The following is a 19,523-nucleotide window of genomic DNA, read 5'->3' as shown; positions in this document are numbered from 1 at the left end:
TTGTTGCATCTTTGACTTTTTCAGTAAGTGTGTAGCCCCTCTCTCCCTCCTCTTTTCCACATACTTTGTCTGGTGACTATTACTCTTTTGGCTGAAAGTTGTGAACAATAAGTGAGGTCAGCCATAGGGCTCAATGAAGAACAGATCCAATTATAACTAGGGCTTAAATATATAGCTTTCACATCTTGCTACAAGGTATTAAAATGTCATGAAAGAGCAGAAAACAAATATATTGTTTACAGGATTATAGACTATTAGCTCTTGAGGGTAGAGATCATGTTTTACTCAATCTTGTACCCATTACCATTACCGAGCATGTAATAGGAGCTCAATAAATGCTGAGTGAGGAAAGAGCTGGGATGAGTATCTACTGTGTTCTTCACTCTAGGACTAGAGCAACTGAGAGAGAGGAAAATGCAAAAGAGAGGTAATGCAAAATAGGTTTAGCGATTCATAACCAGTTGCCATCAAGTCAGTTCCAACTCATGACAACCCAATGTGTGTCAGGGTATAACTGTGCTCCATAGGGTTTGTTTGTCTGTTTTTAAATAATATATATACTTTTTTTTTCGGTGAAGGTTTACACAGCAGTTTAGGTTCCCATTCAATAATTCCTACACAAATTGTTCAGTGACATTGTTTACATTCTTCACAATGGGTGAACATTCTCATTATTACTCTTCCAGTTGTTCCATTTCCATTAATCTGGCTTCTCTGCCCCCTTACGTTAAAGGTTTGCAGTTTTGACGAAGTTAAAGTTATTTATCTTTCTTTTAGGGATTGTACTTGGAGTAATATCTAAGAAATCTTTGTTTAAGTTCAAAAAGATTTTCTTCTATGAACTTTATAGTTGCACTTTTACATTTAAATCTATGATCAATCTTGTGTTTTTTTTCTATATGGTGTGAGGTAAGGGTCAAGACACAGGTTTTCCAAAAATATTCAGTTGTTGCAATATAATTTGTCAAGTGCTTAGGGTTTTCAATGGATAATTTTTTGGAAGTAGATTGCCAAGCTTTTTTTCCTAGGTGCCTCAGGGTGGTCTCAAATCTCCAATCTTCTGGTTAGCAGCCAGGCACACTATATTGAAATCAACTAAATTTATTTGTGCCTCCACTGGTTGTGACATACAGTTGGGAAAACACTGTACAGAATATGGAACCAATAAAGGGAAAATGGAAAAGACCAAAACTGCTAGTACCCAGGAAAGCACTACTGAACTGGATTGTTGAAATGGCCCATTATTTACTCCTTGTCATCTTTACCAGTAATACCTACTCAGTCCTTTGCCGTCAAGTCGATTCTGACTCATCACGACCCTATAGGACAGGGTAGAATGGTCTTGTTCGGTTTCCAAGGCTGTAAATCTTTCTAGAAGCAGACTGCTACATCTTTCTCTTGTGGAGCAGCTGGTGGGTTCGAACTATGGACCTTTCGGTTAGCAGCCCAGTGCTTTAACCACTCACCACTAAGGCTCCTTTTAATACTCACTGCTTAATTAATAAGTTAATTTGCTCAGACAATAGATACTTCTTTGATACTTACTGTGTACCAGCACTGGGAATTTAAAAAAATGGATGGGACCATAAAAAATCTGACCTGCTTCCTGCCATCTCCTCTGAGATGTCTCTCAGACATATCAAATTTAACCTATCTCAAACCTTACCTTTAAACCTCCTCCAAATTTAGCCTTCCTCCAGTTTTCTATACATCAGAAGATATTTTCATTCATTTTCTCAAGCCAGAAATGTGGGAGTCATTCCTGATACTTCTTCTCCCTCACTGTTCATACCTAATCAGGCATCGATCTGCCAATTTTTCCTCCTAATTATACCTTGATTCTGTCTGCTTTCCCCATCTCGACCTGGATGCCTGATGGCCTGGCCTCTCACCAAGCCTACCTGCCCTCATCCTAATTTATTCTTCACTGAGCAGACAGAAAATATTTTTTTAAAAACTCAGATTGTGTCACTCTCCTTTTTATAAGCCTTAATGGATCTCTATTTTCTATATAGTACAAGAGCAAACTCCTTAACAGGGCCTACCCAACCCTGAAGACCCTCCACCTGTCTCTGCTTTCCAGTTCTATCCTCACACATTCTCTCTCCTTTTTACGCTCCAGGCACAAGGGCCTCTAACACATGGACATCCTTCCTGCCTCAAAATCTTTCCCCGAGCTGTTCCATCTGCCTGAATATTTTTCTCCACCCTTGTCAGTTTGCTCTTTTTTGTACTTTCATTTATCTCCAAATACTCAGTCTAAATAAAGTATTTTCCCTTGTACTTCTCTCTGATGTAAAGCAATTACCCTAATTCGTAATAGCGTATTTGTTTGATTATTGCTCAATGGTTACCTCCCCCACTCAAATGTAAACTTCATGAGGGCAAGGAATTATGTTTGTTTTATTGAACAAGATAAACCCAACCACAGATCTGGTACAAATTTGGCACTCAAATATTTGTAGAGCACATGAAAATGAAGCATTTCCTAAACCTCATCCATTCGAGTATCGCTTTACGATTGCGGCAAAGCTGTGTATCACCTGTATTATAATGAACCTAATATTTTTCTTTAAACCATCTGTAAATCAAGTTTTAAAAAATAATTAGCTGTATCCTAAGTCACAAAATAGGGGAAACTGCAAGTTAATATGCTACGTTTATTTTTTCTAATGTAAATTAATATATATAATAAAATAAGAAAATTTTATCCATGAACCATCTAAAATCATCTTGTGGGAAATGAATGAACAAGAACTATTTAAGGAATGAGACTTGCCTTATGCTAGGTGTAGAGAAAGCCCTGGAATATTAATTAGGGGAACTCACATCGATTTTAGCTCTGCCTACACCTGGTGGCATAGTGGTTAAGTGCTACAGCTGCTAACCAACAGGTCAGCAGTTCAAGTCCACCAGGCGCTCCTTGGAAACTCTATGGGGCAGTTCTATTCTGTCCTATTGGGTTGCTATGAGTCGGAATCAACTTGACAGCAACAAGTTTGGTTTGTTTTTTTTATACCTGACTGGGTGACTGTCAGGTAATCATTTAAGTTTTCTGGGTTTCTGTCTCCCAGTTAACATGCTCAGCTCAGATAAAGATGTAAAGATTTAATGAGAGAGTGGTTGTGGAAAACTTCTTTTACATTTGTTGCTGTTATTGTTAGGTGCCATAGTGTAGGTTCCGACTTGTAGCCACCCTATATACAAAAGAACAAAACAACGCCCATTCCTGCACCATCCTCTCAACTGTTACTATGTTTGAGCCTATTATTGCAACCACTGTGTCAATCCATCTTGTGGAGAGTCCTCCTTTTTTTCGCTGATCCTCTACCAAGCATGATGTCCTTTTCCAGGGGCTGGTCCCTGTTGATAACATGTCCAAAGTACATGAGACAAAGTCTCATCATCCTTGCTTCTAGGAGCATTCTGGCTGTACCTCTTCCAAGACAGATTTGTTCATTCTTCTGGAAGTCCATGGTGTATTCAATATTCTTTGCCAACGCCATAATTCAAATATACCAGTTCTCCTTTGGTCTTCCTTATTCATCATCCAGCTTTCGCATGCATATGAGGTGATTGAAAATACCATGGCTTGAGTCAGGTGCATCTTAGTCCTCAAAGTGACATCTTTGCTTTTTAACACTTTAAAGAGGTCTTTTGCAGCAGATCTGCCCAAAGCAATGCATTGTTTGCTTTTATGACTGCTGCTTCCATGGAAGTTGATTGACAACTTCAATATTTTTCCCATTTATCATGATGTTGCTCATTGGTCCATTCATGTGGATTTTTGTTTTCTTTATGTCGAGGTGTAATCGTAATCCATACTGAAGGCTGTAGTCTTTGATTTTCTTCAGTAAGTTCTTCAAGTCCTCTTCGCTTTCAGCAAGTAAGGTTGTATCATCTGCATATTGAAGGCTGTTAATGAGTCTCCCTCCAGTCCTGACGCACTGTTCTTCTTTGTGATGGTTAAGATTGTATGTCAACTTGGCTGGGCCATGGTACTCAGTGTTTATATGTGATCACCCCCATGATAGGGTCTACTTGAGTAGCCAATCAGTTGAAAGGGAGTTTTCTCGGGCATGTAGCCTGCATCTGAATATATGTGGACGTTCTGGCTTTTGCCCTCTCTGGATCCTGCAGCTACCTCTTGTTCATCTGCCCTCTGGTTCTTGGGACTTGAGCTAGGAGCTTACTTGGTGATCTTGGAATTCATCAATCTTCACAGACTGTGAGCAAGAGTCCTGCTCTCCGACCTGTCAGTCTTGGATTCACCAGCCCCTGCAGCTATGTGAATCAGGAGAAGCCCTGTGGTCTTGCCTGCTGATTTTGGGATTCTTCGACCATCATAGCCTGTGAGCAAGAGCCCTGCTCTCCAACCTACTGACCTTGGGTTCACCAGCCCCTGCGGCTACATGAATCAGGAGAAGCCTCTATCCTGATCCATAGACTTGGGACGTTCCAGCCTCTCCAATTGCATGAGCTGCTTCCTTGATATAAATCTCTCTCTCTAAATATATACATGCTTTACTGGTTTTGCTTCTCTAGAGAACTCAGTCTAAGACATTCTGCATGTAGTTCAACTTCTCAGATTATTTGCTCAGTATACAGATTGAATAAGTATGGTGAAAGGACAACAACCTTGGTTAAAGGACATTGACCCTGTTTTTTGCCAACATCTTCAGTGTAGGTTGGACCTCTTCCTTTAGTACCATAGGTTCTTGATCATACGCTACCTCCTGAAATGGTTGAATGCCAACCAATTTTTTTTTAATAGTACAGTGACTCTGTGTATTCCTTCCATCTTCTTTTGATTATTCCTGCATTGTTTAGTATCTTCCCCATAGAATCCTTCAATATTGCAACTCGAGGCTTGAATATTTGCTTTAGTTCTTTCAGCTCGAGAAATGCTGAGGAAGTACTTCCCTTTTGGTTTTCTATCTCCAGGTCTTTGCACATTTCATTGTAATACTTTACTTTGTCTTCTCAAGCCACCTTTTGAAATCTACTGTCCAGCTCTTCTACTTCATTTCTTCCTTTCGCTTTAATTACTCTACGTTCAAGAGCAACTTTCAGAGTCTCTTCTGACATCCATTTTGGTCTTTTCTTTCTTTTCTGTCTTCTTAATGCCTTCTTGCTTTCTTCATATATGAAGTCGTTGATGTCATTCCACAACTCGTCTGGTGTTCAGTCATTAGTGTTCAATGCATCAAATCTATTCTTGAGATGGTCTATAACTCCAGGTGGGTACACTTAAGGTTGTACTTTGGCTCTTGTGGACTTGTTCTGATTTTCTTTAACTTCAACTTGAGCTTGCATACGAGCAATTGATGGTCTGTTCCATAGTTGGCCCCTGGCCTTGTACTGACTGATGATACTGAGCTTTTCTATCGTCTCTTTCCACAGATGTAGAAGATTTGATACCTGTGTATTCCATCTGCCCAGTCCACGTGTATAATCACCATTTATGTTGTTAAATAAAGTACTTGCAATTAAGAAGTCATTGATCCTGAAAAACTCTATCATGCAGTTTCCAGTGTCATTTCTATCACCAAGGCCATATTTTCCAACTACCAGTCCTTCCTCTTTGCTTTCAACTTTCACATTTCAATCACCAGTAATTATCAATGCATCTTGATTGCATGCTTGATCAATTTCAGACTGCAGAAGTTGATAAAAATCTTCAATTTCTTCATCTTTGGCCATAGTGGTTGGTGGGTAAATTTAAATAATAGTTGTACTAACTGGTCTTCCTTGTAGGCATATGGATATTATTCTATCACTGACAGTGTTGTACTTCAGGATAGACCCTGAAATGTTCTTTTTGACGATGAACACAACACCATTCCTCTTCAATTTGTCATTTTCAGTATATAGACCATATGATTGATTCAATATGGCCAATACCAGTCCATTTCAGCTCACTAATGCCTAGGATATTGATGCTTATGCCCTCTATTTCATTTTTGATGATTTTCAGTTTTCCTAGATTCATACTTCATACATTCCAGGTTCCAATTATTAATGGATGTTTGCAGCTGTTTCTTATGATTTTGAGTCATGCCACATCAGCAAATGATGGTCCTGAAAGCTTGACTCCATCCATGTCATTAAGATCGACTCTACTTTAAGGAGGCGGCTCTTCCCCTTGTTGTCTTTTGAGTGCCTTCTAACTTGAGGGATTCATCTTCCAGCACTATATCAGGCAATGTTCCCCTGCTATTCATAAGGTTTTTACTGGCTAATTTTTTTCAGAAGTGGACCATTAGGTCTGTCTTCCTAGTCTGTCTTAGCTGGAAGCTCAGCTGAAATCTATCCACCATGGGTGACCCCACTGGCATTTGAATACTGGTAGCATAGTTTCCAGCATCACAGCAACACTCAAGCTCTCACAGTACAACAAAAAGGTTAAAAAGATTAGATTAACTAATATCCATAAAGGGTCGCTATGAGACGGAATCGACTCGACGGCAGTGGGTTTTGGTTTTTGGTTTATAAAGCACCCAGCAAACAATACTTGGCATAAACTAAGTGTTGAATAAATGGTAACAATTATGATTATTCAGTTTTAGAAATAGGAATAGAATGTAATCTGCCTGATTCCTTGCCAGACATCCCTCCAGCCGTGGTGACTTGGCTATTGGAGACACTGCAGACCCCATTCTGGCTCAGGTCTGAAAGAGAAGCAGCAATGGCCGCTCTTCTTTAACTGAGCCTTGCTTTAGTCTTGTCTGCCACTGATATCCATGTCCTGAAATTCTTGACTGGATTCCCACCTTGTCCAGAGATTTTCCATTGATAGATTGTCCTAATCAGCACCCCAACACTTGGTGTGGGATTTCTGCTGCTGAATCCCAGGCTCTCTTGCATCTAGTGCCTCACCTCCCCAGTTTCCACCTCCCTCCTCCTGGACATCTGACTAATTGCCACTTGGGCTTGGCCAGCTGCCAGTTCCTGAGGTTGGAAAAGAGCTAGGGTGGAATTTGGATTTTTTTGAACCTGGGTTTTTTTTGAAAATCAAACTTCAGGTGTCCAATTTGAGAAGCAAATACATCACGCATTCCTAAAGCAATGAAGCCCTGACCTTCTGCCCACTCAGGGACTAGTCTGGACTTGGCTTTTTTTCTGCTGGTCTGCTCTGTCCTCCTTCAGAACCAATGATCCTCAGCATTGTTAACACATTTATTTGATTCCTCTTTTTTTCCCATCTTGACAAAGTTCATTTGGTTGCAACCTTTCATAACCCTTTACTCTCTAACCATTTCTAGCAGTGTAATTTCTCCTTGCCTTCCCTTCTTTGAATAAGAAGTGCCTTCAAAGTCTAGATTTTGGCACAATAACTCTTAGATTGTTTTTATAGTTCCAGTGTAGTGCTTCTTTGTTACAGCTCAATATTTCTAAGTTTTGTTCCAAGTCTCATTATTTTATATTTATAAATATCAGGTTGTATTAATTGGTTCCAGCTTTAAAAATGTTCCATCCAAGGTTATTTTCTGCTTGCTATTTTGACAGTGGTTTCTAAACCTGGAGCGCTGAGGCCCTGATGTGGGCCATGTTCTGTAGGCATCCCTGAAGGACTGATGTGGAGTGGAAAGGATACACAGATTCCGGGACTTGCTGTGTTCTTTGAAGACTGAACTGGCCATAATAGCTTCAAAGAATTTCAACAAGTTCCTAAGACATGACCTTCCCTTTCCGAAAAACCACGTTGGCCAGGCTTGCCTTAATCAAGCTGTGCTTTTCTAAGCATCCTTTTACTTGATCTCCTGCAGCAGTTTTTAATACTTTCCCTACAAGTGAAGTTAAACTAACTGGCCTGTAATTTCCTGGTGTGTCCCTAAGCTCTATGAAATAACGGCATTAGGTTGGCGACCTTCCAGTTCTTCCAGAAATTTTTTGTTTTGTTTTAAAACTTGAGATTGAAAAGGCCAGAGAATGCTTCCTGTCTCCCTTTCCCTTCATTTCTTCCATGACATACTGCTCTTTCTGTTCCCGGTATACCTGCCATTTTAATAACTTCTAACCTCTCAAATGTTTTCACATATTATTTGTTCCTATCTCTGAAGCATGAGTTTTATATTTTTCATTTTGGCAAGGGCCACCCCCAAAGTAAGGGCTTATGATTCTACTGAGTAGACTTGTTAATTCCAGGCACTGTTTAAGAAATGAAGCATGGCAACAGGGATTACAGTTAAGTCTGTGTTCTTACTTGGGAATTATGAATACATGTGGAGGAAAGACCTAAGAAATATGTCTATACACCCAGGAAATAGGAAACAAAAACTGGAACTATTGCACTGGGGGATACTATCCCAACGCACTAGCAAAGCATCTTAAAAATGCCATGAAAACTAATTCGATTTGAAAATGTAACATTTGCATCCTATATCTTATTAGCTGCATTTGGTTCATTAGTCTCAAATCGAATATCAGAAAAATCTTTTGGTATTTAATGACTTTCCATATGCAATAGAAAAGCCCATGAAATATTTTATCGAATATATATTCATTGAAAACATAAGTTACATTTTTACTGATAAGAGTAAAGAGGAAGATTAATAATTATTTGCATTTGTAAAGCTGCACCATATCGCACAATCCTAAGGATTATGCAAGTTCTTTATTGCATAAAAACTTTGATAATTGACTTTTTTTTTTTTTTTAAATAAATGACTTACCTAACTAGGACACTGAAACTATTATTCTTTAAAGATAAGTTTTGTTTTAGCAACTTTTCTTTCAGCAGGGGAGGGTTAGTAACCTAATTTGTCCTTTCTGAATATGTCATAGATAGGCACACGTCAACCGTGGTATGGTGGTCACCATCATAAAATGAAGAGAGACATGTAGTGAAATTGAAAACCTTTAAGACTGTTGACTCTGAGTTCAAATAAATTGGATAAACATACTCCCGCCCAACTGGTAACTTTTTCTTTCTAATTTATTAAAGATACATCGTCAAAGCCTGAAATTTACACATCTATCTTATAATACTGTTCAGTTAGCCCTGGTGGTGCAACCTTCAAGGGCTTGGCCGCTAACCAAGAGGCTGGTGGTTCAAACCTACCCAGCGGCTCCATGGGAAAAAGACCTGGTGATCTGCTTTCGTAAGATTACAGCCAAGAAAACCCTATGGGGCAGTTCTACTCCGTCACATGGGGTTATTATGAGTCAGAATCATCTCAAGGGCACCTAACAACTATGTATTAGATTTAATCACGAGGAGGAGAATCTTGGCATTTTGGTACAAATGGACCTCTCTCGTAGAGAACATTTCAGATGGCTTTGAATAACCCTTTATAGTTCCCTTTTGGAAAGGCCCGCGTATACCTGCAAATGAACAGGTCAAATTCTCTGTACAGGCCATTAAACATATGCACACAGAAAAATATTTGTGCATATTCAGTAAATGCATTTAAGTTCAGGCATGAGTCCAACATTTGGAATGTTTTCTCACAGATTTCCATCTTTAGAATTTTAAGGTTGTAATTAAAATGTATATGGGATGCTCAAATGTAGGGCCCTTTTCTATTTAGTGCATATTTGGACCACATAACTACAAATTTAGTACACAGTCAGCCTTTTCCCACTTCTGCACCTTTGTCTGAGCTGTTCTCTTCTCTTAGGATACTCTCTCCCACATTTGAATACCGAAACCTCCCCACCACGGATGAATATTTTTGAGCCTAGTAAAAGAGTACTGGATTTTATGGTAAAGTGAAAAAAACTTGAATCTATGTTTCAGGCAGAGTCCCTGGGTGGTGAAACAGTTAAGTGCTCAGCTACTAACTGAAAAGTTGGTGATTCAAACCCTCCGAGGGGTGCCTCAGAAGAAAGGCCTGGTGATCTACTTCCAAAGGATCAAACATTAGAAACCAAACCCATTGCCACAGAGTCTATTCCGACTCCTAGCAACCCTATTAGACAGAGTAGAACTGCCCCATAGGGTTTCCAGGGGGTGGCTGGTGGATTCGAAGTGCTGACCTTCTGCTTAGCAGAAGCTAAGCTCTTAACCACTGAGCCATCAGGCCCCCAGAAAGATCACAGCCATTGAAATTACTATGGAACACAGTTCTACTCTCACACACATAGTCACATGTGTTGGAATCGACTTGATAGCAACTCATATGTATGTATCGTGCAAAACTGTGCTTAAATCTAAGCTCTTTAATTTTCTAATTAGCAAACATCTTACCTCCTCTGAGCCTACATTTCCCTATGTGTACAATGGAGATATTTGTAGTTTCTTTTAGAATTGTGATGTGAATTACTTGGGATAATATATTTAAAGGATCAAAATTATCAGCCACTTCTTCCTTCTATTCCCAATGCCACCTCCTCTGCCAAAGTTTCTCTGGATGCCCTCTCACTTGGCCAGCCCTGGCTAATGGTACCCTCATCTCTTCTGAATTCTCATACACTTCACCTCATGGACTTCAGTGTCTACTTTCAGCATTGTGTCATTCATTCAGCACATATTTATTGAATACCTACTATGTATCACACAGATATAGAGACAGAGATATAAATATCCTTAACTAAGCCTTAAGCTTTTTGAGGTTGAAGTCTTTTAATATATTCCCTCCCACCCCACACTGTCTAGATAGTGTCTGGCACTAGTATTTGAACAAGAATATATTTGTTTATATTTGGTAAAACTGGCCATTATGTAATACAGACAGTATCTCTATACCCATTTTCATATGTATTGTTCATTGGAAATGAAATGTATCATTTCCAACACGTAATCAAATAGGAAGGAAATAGAGCTTATATGCAATGCCAGTGCCAGGGATCAACATCATCCTCATCCTCACTATTAAAAAAAATTATAAAATAATCACTAATACTCCTGAGAATATACACAAAGGAAAATATTCTCTTCCCATTTCCATATGCATTCTCAGAGTACTTCCTGCTACAGCAGAAACATGATTTCCCAAAACAGAAGGTGAATGAGCAATCAGGCTCTAGCTGTGTCTCTGTAGAAATACCCTAGCACAAATCTAAGCAGGTTTTCGAAGCACTGTGGTTTATAAATAAAGGCTCTCTCATATATACAACACCATGGCTGGATGAAACTCTAAGGCTTCGGGGGAAATTACACAATTTCAGAATGAGGCTGTGTGTACACAACACCAAGCCATCCAAATGAAAACTTAGCAAATCATTTAGGAATGTGGTCTTTGCTAGCCCAGACATTTAGCATCATTATTGGAAATATGTAATGTGGTTCTGACACTGTTTGACTACTCATGGATGAACTGCACCAGAGTAAAGTCTCACTTTAATTTGCTGCTTCTCCCAATCTACCACAGGCTAAGAAACCAGAGAGGCAAATTGGTTAGAACTGTGTATAAAGTAAAAATGACTAGGCTCTGCTTATGGCCAAAGAGAGAGCCCTTGAACAAGAAGTAAATATAAGTGTCTAAGCGTATGGCCTTTATGACATTTATTTTGAATTCTCCCTCAAAAATAGAGGTCTAAAAGGAATCAGAGCCTCTAAGAATTTCCCATATAACCCAAACAATTTTGTTAGATTATCATATCTTCCCCATTGCAAAATTTCCTTTGAGAAAGAAAAATTAAGGCTTCCTAAATAACCTTCGGTCAAGAAATCAAAAGATGCGTTGTGTAGGGCAAATCTGCTGCAAAAGACCTCTTTAAAGTGTTGAAAGGCAAAAATGTCACCTTGAAGACTAAGGTGCACCTGACCCAAGCCATGGTGCTTTCAATCACCTTATGTGCATGCAAAAGCTAGATGATGAACAAGGAAGACCAAAGAAGAATTGATGCCTTTGAATTGTGGTGTTGGTGAAGAATAGTGAATATACCATGGACTGCCAAAAGAACGAACAAATCTGTCTTGGGAGAAGTACAACCAGAATGCTCCTTAGAAACAAAGATGGCGAGACTACGGCTCACATACTTTGGATGTGTTATCAGGAGGGATCAGTCCCTGGAGAAGGACATCGTGATTGGTAAAATAGAGGGTCAGTGAAAAAGTGGAAGACCCACAATGAGATGAATTGATACAGTGGTTGCAACAAGGAAAGTAAGCATAACAGCAATTGTGAGGATGGCGCAGGACTGGCCAGTTTTTTGTTTTTTTTTTTTTCTCTTGTTCACCGAGTCGCTATGAGTCGGAAGTGACTCAACGGCACCTAACAACAGCAACAGCAACAAATAGCCTTCTGAGAAGTGCACCTGCAAGTGTCCCAGTTGCTACAGACCATGTGGGACATGAAACAGAAATAGACTTACAGCAGGCTGTCCCCATGCAACTCAAAAGTTCAGAGGTCCGAGAAGATTTTGACTTCTGAGCCTCTTCTGAGGCTGCCACTTACAGCTACCTAAGGTCTGCCTGTATGCATTGCCAGCGGCTTTTCAATTCATCTGGGTTGAGGTACGAGGTGACGGAGTTCCTGAACAGGACCTAAGTGTGAAGGTACTGAGACTGGAAATGGGCCCCACTTCTTTAGATGTGCAAACTGTTCTTGGCTGATGCTGACCAGGAGCCTGAATTTGCTTATGTTCTTTATCCATTTTTGCTACAGCAATTGACATTAATGAACGTCTGGTACACCCAAGGTCCAGTCTCCATGCTGCTCCACCCTGCCTTCCCTCTTCTTCTGGAACCATTCAGAAAAGGGTATGTGAGTGGGTGTGGGAGGCTTATTGCCCAAATGTTCCACTGGAAGAGTGTGGTAGAGCCAGATGTGAAACGGACCTCCCCTGAGTGAAGAATATGCAACCAAGAGTCGCAGCACATATTTGAGAGGAGTGGCTTTCTAACTTAACTCTGGAGTTGAAACATTGTGCTAGCCCACATCCAAGTCAAAATGCCTGTCCAGATTACACATCAAAACGGGCCTGTTATCATGTCTGATTTTTTACTGAGCATCTTTGAAGAAGAAAGAGTCCTTGGGTGGGGGTGTAATTGATCCCAGGCCTGAGAGTTGGACATGGATTTCTACGAACACTTCAGAAGAAAAATTCCAGTGTTTTAAATCCAGGTATCACATAATGTTTCAGCCGGAGCGCACACATTCAGATCATTGTAACAGAGATAGAAGGGACTTTATTCGACTCCAACAGCACAGAATAAGTTTGCCTTGATGGTGAGAGCAGCAGAGCAAGAGTTAATACTATAAAATTCACAGTACGGACAATCGTAAATAAATCCAATGAAACTTGTTCAGATAATACTCAGGCAACACTACAAAGCCTGTTATGAAATCATGCAAGACCTCAGACACATAAAAAGTTTATCAGTCATCACCGAAATAAAATGTAAACAAAGTTTGTCCTCTAAAGATCCAGAAAGTCTTTGTTTTAGGTCTGCAGGACCATAAAACAGTGCCTGACAAATTTAAGGGATCTTCTAATTAACCATGAGATCTTTATAGTTTCTTGCAAGCTGTAAGTTAGATATTAACAAGCCAGGGTGAGAGGAAATCCCCTTCAACCGAGCATGATTCCTAAGTCCTCTGCACAACCCCACTGGGTCAGCCAAGCCAGAGTTTTGAGTTAAGCAGCTGCTCGAAATGGAACGGACCATTATTCCAAGGAGTCTAGTTATTTTCACCTTGATTAAAGTGGGAGGTAAAACATGCACTAAGTTCGCAAACAGGATTCCAGTTACGCCTCCTTCTTGTACAGGAAATACATCCTGGGACATTTTTACATTGTATTTGGTAAAACCAACACTTTGTAAAAAACTAACATTATCACTTCCCTTTAACACCATCACGTACTCTGTAATTATCATTAAAAACTATGACCCAACATTTTTGTATGTAAGAAATTCTGATTTACGTTGGATATAACGATGGTGTAAACAATCTAGGACAATTTTATTCCAAGAGGGGGATTTTGTAAAGAGAGAGGCAGATTTCTCACATGCTCACCACCAGGAACAATCCCCCCGCCCCACCTGTCCCAAGGGGATTCACTTTCAAGAATGAATTAAATAAAGAATGGCTATAAAGTTATTAACTCAGTCCTAATTTTCTAGAAATTACAAAAAATTTCTTCAGTGATTGCTTTTACCTACCTCATAAAATAAGGGTGCACTGCTGCCTGCAGGCTTCTTTCCCTTCTTGGCTCCAGTTGCAACTGCATTTACCTCATTGATCTGTAAGGAATTAAATTCAACTAGAATGAAAAAGAAATGCTTACTTAACAAATACTTGGATATATGCGACTTTTAAATGCCTAGATGATTTGAGGGGATTGGAGAGCCTAGCAATAGGCAAGCATTCATTGACTGGATAATACATTAAAGTGTACAGGCTTGTACCAGCTGAAAGATCTTTTCTTAGTTATCATTCTCCTCTGACCACCAACAGCTATGATTCTCTGTAGACTCCATTTTCCAATTAGTCAGAGACTTCCCTGAAACCTTAACTAGTCTAATCTTTTATTATTATTTAACCTTTTCTTAAGTCATTCCTCACGGAACTTAGCATGGTACCTGGTATGGCCTCAGAAATTTTTGTCAAATGAATGAATGTTGAATGGGCAACATTCATTGATGAAAAAAGAATTGCTCCAGATTAAATGATTCAAATTTATTCTAACTAAATATCTGTTTAAAACAATCCACCAAAATTTAAAAAACAGGTCAAGAGTATAATAGTTTTATTTATTTTATTGTATTATTTTCGGGAAAACAGTCTTCAAAAGGCTTGGAGGTAGGAAGTGACAGGTACCTGCTGCAGAATGTCTTGCCATGATACCACACTGAAGAGCTTACGCTGAGGGACCTGGACCGCAAGGGTGAGGGCTCGGATGAGTAGATCGTCTTCAATCTGGTTCCCAATCACAAAAGCGATGGAGGCCTTCCAATCGTTCTGTTACAAAATCAGAAGGAAGAAGATTCTAAATTTTCCTGACTAGGTAATTTTGTGTCAAAGACTCCCACTGAAAAACAGGAAAACTATTCTATAAACTTTACCTTAGAGATAGAGTTGACTTTGTAGGTTATGTCCTTCTCTGATCAAATGGCCGCAAGGGGGAGATATTGTGCCAAATTTCCTAAACGCCAAACCAAACCCGTTGCCATGGGTCGATTCCAACTGATAGCCACCCTATAGCGAGTAGAACTGTCCCCTAGGGTTCCCAATGAGCGGCTGGTGGATTTGAACTGCTGACATTTTGGATAGCAGACAGGCTCTTAACTACTACGCCATCAGGGCTCCCTTTAAATCTCTTGCAGTCGAGTGGATTCCGACTCATAGCGACCCTATAGGACACAGTACAACTGCCCTAGAGAGTTCCAAGAAGCACCTGGTGGATTTGAACTGCCGACCTTTTGGTTAGCAACCGTAGCGCTTAATCACTATGCCACCAGGGTTTCCAGGGCTCCCTTTAGAAACTAAAAAACACAAACCAAACCCGTTGCCCTTGAGTCTATTCTGGCTCTTAGGATTCCGACAGAGTAGAAATGCTCCATAGGATTTCGGAGAAGCAGCTGGTGGATTCGAACTGCTGATCTTTAGGTTAGCAGCTGAGCTCTTAACCACTGTACCACCAGGGCTCCTAAGAAACTAGTAAGGTTTAATAATAATAAAACAAATTATCCACATTCACTGGAATGTTGTCCAAGGACAATTTGCTGTTGGAAAGCAATATGTCACAAATGTATATTGAGATATAATCTCCAAGAGGGCAGAAATATTTGTTTTTTTTTTCCTTGATGTTACCTAGGACTCTAAATAGTGCCTGGAACATCAAGAGACACTCAATAAACATGTGTCGAATGTTGAATAATATTGAATGAGTTGACAAATGGGCTATTGTATTATCTGAGGTAAAAATTCAATCCCCAAAGTTTTTGTATAGCACAGAACTAGAAAATATCTTTTCCTCCTAAACTAACAGAAGGATCTCATTGCTAATTAATAAATGAGTCCTTTCCATTCCCGAGAAATAGACTAAAAACTACACTTGGACATAAAATTTTGCATCAAATAATTTAAAGAAAAAAATTACTAAAATAATGTTCTTGTTTAGTAATCCCTTTTCTCTGTTCATTATAATTATCATTTCTTTTGGGAACAAGACATTCTTTGGGAGAGATTACAAGGGGAGGTCACTGAATTATCTGTTGTGTGGTGCTGAGGAAAGAGGTGAATTCATGCAAGTTAGAACTAGTGAACTGACTACTAACCTAAAGGCTGGCAGTTCAAACCTACCCAGTGGCATCAAAGAAAGGTATGGTGATCTGCTTCCATAAAAATTACAGCCAAGAAAACCTTATGGAGCAGTTCTACTCTGTAACGCATGGGGTCTCCGTGAATTGTTGTTGGCTCTATGGAAACTGGTTGTTTGCTGTTAGCTTTTGAGTACTAACAATCTTGGGAAATGGAATATAATGGAACCATTAGAAAAGAGACATAATATAATGGAGGGTACTGAAGCCATGTAAGCTCTCTGAATCTTAGTTTCTCCATTTATAAAATGAAGGAGTTGGGCAGGGCAATATTGAAGCTTCTCTAGCTCCACTGCAGTGATCCATTCAAATAGAGTAAAACTTCCTTTTGGTTGCTACCAAAACAATATTTAAGAAGGTATGAAAAGGTCACATGAATTTTATGCAATGCATAATTCTATGCAGCCCTCTCTGATTTCTGACAAGTTTATAATCAGGATGATGACACAACTAGGGTATAGGTGAGAGAAAAGACCTTAGCTCAAATTGTTCCTTACCATCAAGTAACAACTGTCCTTAAATTCCTCTTACTTCTCTCCATGGAAAACTTATTAACTGGGTAACAAAACCCACCCAACTTCTAAAGCTAAAACAAAAGCCACATGTAAAAGTATACCTGTTGCCATTGAGTCGATTCTGACTCATAGCAACCCTATAGGACAGAGTAGAACTGCCCCACAGGGTTTCCAAGGTTGTAATCTTAACAGAGCCCTGGTGGCGAAGTGGTTAAAGTGATCGACTGCTAGCTGAAAGGTTGGTGGTTTGAAACCACCAGCCGCTCTGCGGGAGAAGGGAGAACGATGTGGGAGTCTGCTTCCATACAGATTCATGGCCTTGGAAATCCTGTGGGGTCGCTATAAGTCGGAATCAACTTGATGGCAGTGGGTTTGGGCTGGATTTTGATTTTGGAGTCTTTATGGAAGCACACTGCCACATCTTTCTCCCGTGGAGCTGCTGGTTGGTTTGAACCACCGGACTTTTGGTTAGCAGTGGAGTACTTAACCACTATACCACCAGGGCTCCTCTGTAAAAGTATAAACATGTATATTTTACTTAGGGAGTGTGTCTGTGTGTGTGTCATGCATGTAGGTGTGGCTCTATTTGTGTTTTCCTGTTATATTGCATTTAAAACAATTTTTTGTTTGATAACTCACCACAGAAATAATGTTTTTTTAAATGTTCTGATCCTGAACAGTAGGCATGATATTTGCAAGGTATTCTTTAGAAAAAAGAATTCCAAAATAATAAATCGGTCATTCCTTTCATTGGATGCCTTTGGTTTCTCGTCTTTGCTCTGATTCAAAGCCACTACTATAAGAAGGAAACTCTCTTTTCATTCTCTCCATATGCATGGCTCCTGAACAGACAATACCTTGAAGGTTCTGGCAGTTACACTGAATAATTTAATGACCACCTCTACCCCCATACCCTGCTCCTTCAACAAATTTCCTTTCTGATATTTGAAAGCTAATGGTGACAGGAAAGGACCGCCTCTCTGCTCTTTTAGGGGTGATTCAGAAAGATGCAGTTTTAGATGAACCACATATTCATTAGTATCTGGTGTCGAAGGCAGGTGTTGACCAACTCAGACCAGAAAAAAGGAGACGGGAGGAGGAGGAAGAAACTAACAATTATTTTGAATCTGCCATGGGCTGGGCATATGTTATCTCATTGAATCCCTAAGTAACCCCCTGAAATAGGTGTACTTATGCTTTAAAGATGGAAAAATAGAGGCCCAATGAAATTAAATAACTTGTTCAAGGTCGTATTTGCAGAATCCCATGGAGACCACATACATAGTTTATAGTTTTGTGATAATTTCTAAAAGCTTTAAAAGCAAGTCTTTGGTGTCAGAATGCCTTTCCATAGACTTCGAATTGCATGGCATAGGCCACCTTGGCCACAGTAAAAGCAATAGATGAAGATTTATATTGCATGTTAGAGTTTATAGAGGCTTCAAAAATAGAATATGTATTAATCCTGAAGACACTGTGAGATAAATTTTTTAAATAATACTTTTACAAAAGCTGAAAGAGGTTAAGAAACTTTCCCAAGGTTTTCTCTTTTGTAGCTCAGTACTGTTGTTACTTTTGCCCTAGGCTTATATCTTAGCAGAAGACCCATTCCTCCAATTCATGGAGCTATACTGAGACTTCTGGCAACCCTGAAGTCATCCTCAGATAGTTTTCCTGGGCTAGAGCAGGTCCAGATTTGTTCAGGTTCAGAGCTTTCTACAAGGACCATTTGGTTTCCAGGCCTGTCTCTCCATCTAAAGGGGTCTTAAGAGGACAGCTTAGGTTTGGCTTCACGTCTAACCTTCCTGGCCAACCAAACCCCTGCTCCAGAAATTGAATCCAGTTGGCAAAATAGGACCCATGGAGGACTTCCTTGGAGCTATGCTTTAGTATCTAATCATATAGCCCAGATTAGATCCCTAATAAGTATGGAAAGGATCGCCAGACAATAGTAATGCCAACTTAGTGTGCCTACAAAGAAGGATGCATTCACTGGAGTTATGCACCAGGGGGCAGCAAGATGCTAGGGAATGCACAATAGTCAACTAATAAAGAATAAGTCACACCTCCAAGTCTAATTAGGAAGAATGGCTAAATAAATGATGTTCTGCAAATAAATAACAATTTTTGACTCTTTCTCTTAATATTTCAGGATAGTTACAGAAGTCAGAAGAAGAATTGATACATTCAAATTGTAGTGTTGATGAAGAATATTGAATATACCGTGGACTGGCAAGAAAATGAACAAATAAATCTTAAAAGAAATACAACCAGAATGCTCCTTAGAAGCAAGAATGGCAAGATTTTGGCTCACTTACTTTGGACCCATCATCAGGAAAGACCCATTGCTAGAAAAGGACATCATATTTGGTAAAGTAGAGGGTCAGTGAAAATGAGGGGAACCCCTAAATGAAATGGACTGACAAAATAGCCATAACGACGGGCTCAAAAATCCTAATGATCATGAGGATGATGCGGGACTGGGCAATGTTTCATCCTGTGATACATAAGGTCGCCATGAGTCAGAGTCAACTTGATGGCAACTAACAACAACATAGATTCCAGATTTCTACCAACTGGCAGCAGTTTAAAAATTGGCTAAGTTTGGCAAAATACTAGAACAACAAGCCTCCACCGATAATCTCACTACAACATATAGTTAAACAAAGTCCTTCAATCTGAGTTCACAGGGAGGCAAGAGAAACTCAGTTCAGAGAAAACAAAATGTTGACCATAGGGGAGAAATAAGAGTATAATGTGTGCGACTCCTAAGTACACTCGTGAGTCCTGTGGAG

At 39.6% G+C, this 19,523-nt stretch overlaps 1 protein-coding gene across 2 annotated transcripts in view; it reads right to left on the bottom strand.

The window, feature by feature from the left end:
- Positions 1–19,523, bottom strand: part of SPAG17 (sperm associated antigen 17) — a 259,459-nt gene that overhangs the window by 205,666 nt on the left and 34,270 nt on the right. For both annotated transcript variants that reach the window (XM_064282366.1, XM_003409619.4), the window contains exons 2-3: positions 14,712–14,852; positions 14,054–14,134 (exon numbers count right to left, since the gene is read on the bottom strand). In XM_064282366.1, the coding sequence (XP_064138436.1) occupies positions 14,054–14,134; positions 14,712–14,852 (222 nt within the window). The remainder of the gene's footprint in view (positions 1–14,053; positions 14,135–14,711; positions 14,853–19,523) is intronic.

This window comes from Loxodonta africana, chromosome 3 (genome assembly GCF_030014295.1).
Source record: "Loxodonta africana isolate mLoxAfr1 chromosome 3, mLoxAfr1.hap2, whole genome shotgun sequence".
Classification (NCBI taxonomy): domain Eukaryota; kingdom Metazoa; phylum Chordata; class Mammalia; order Proboscidea; family Elephantidae; genus Loxodonta; species Loxodonta africana.
The sequence above is the reverse complement of the archived record's forward strand: the minus strand, read 5'-3'. Positions and strand labels throughout refer to the sequence as shown.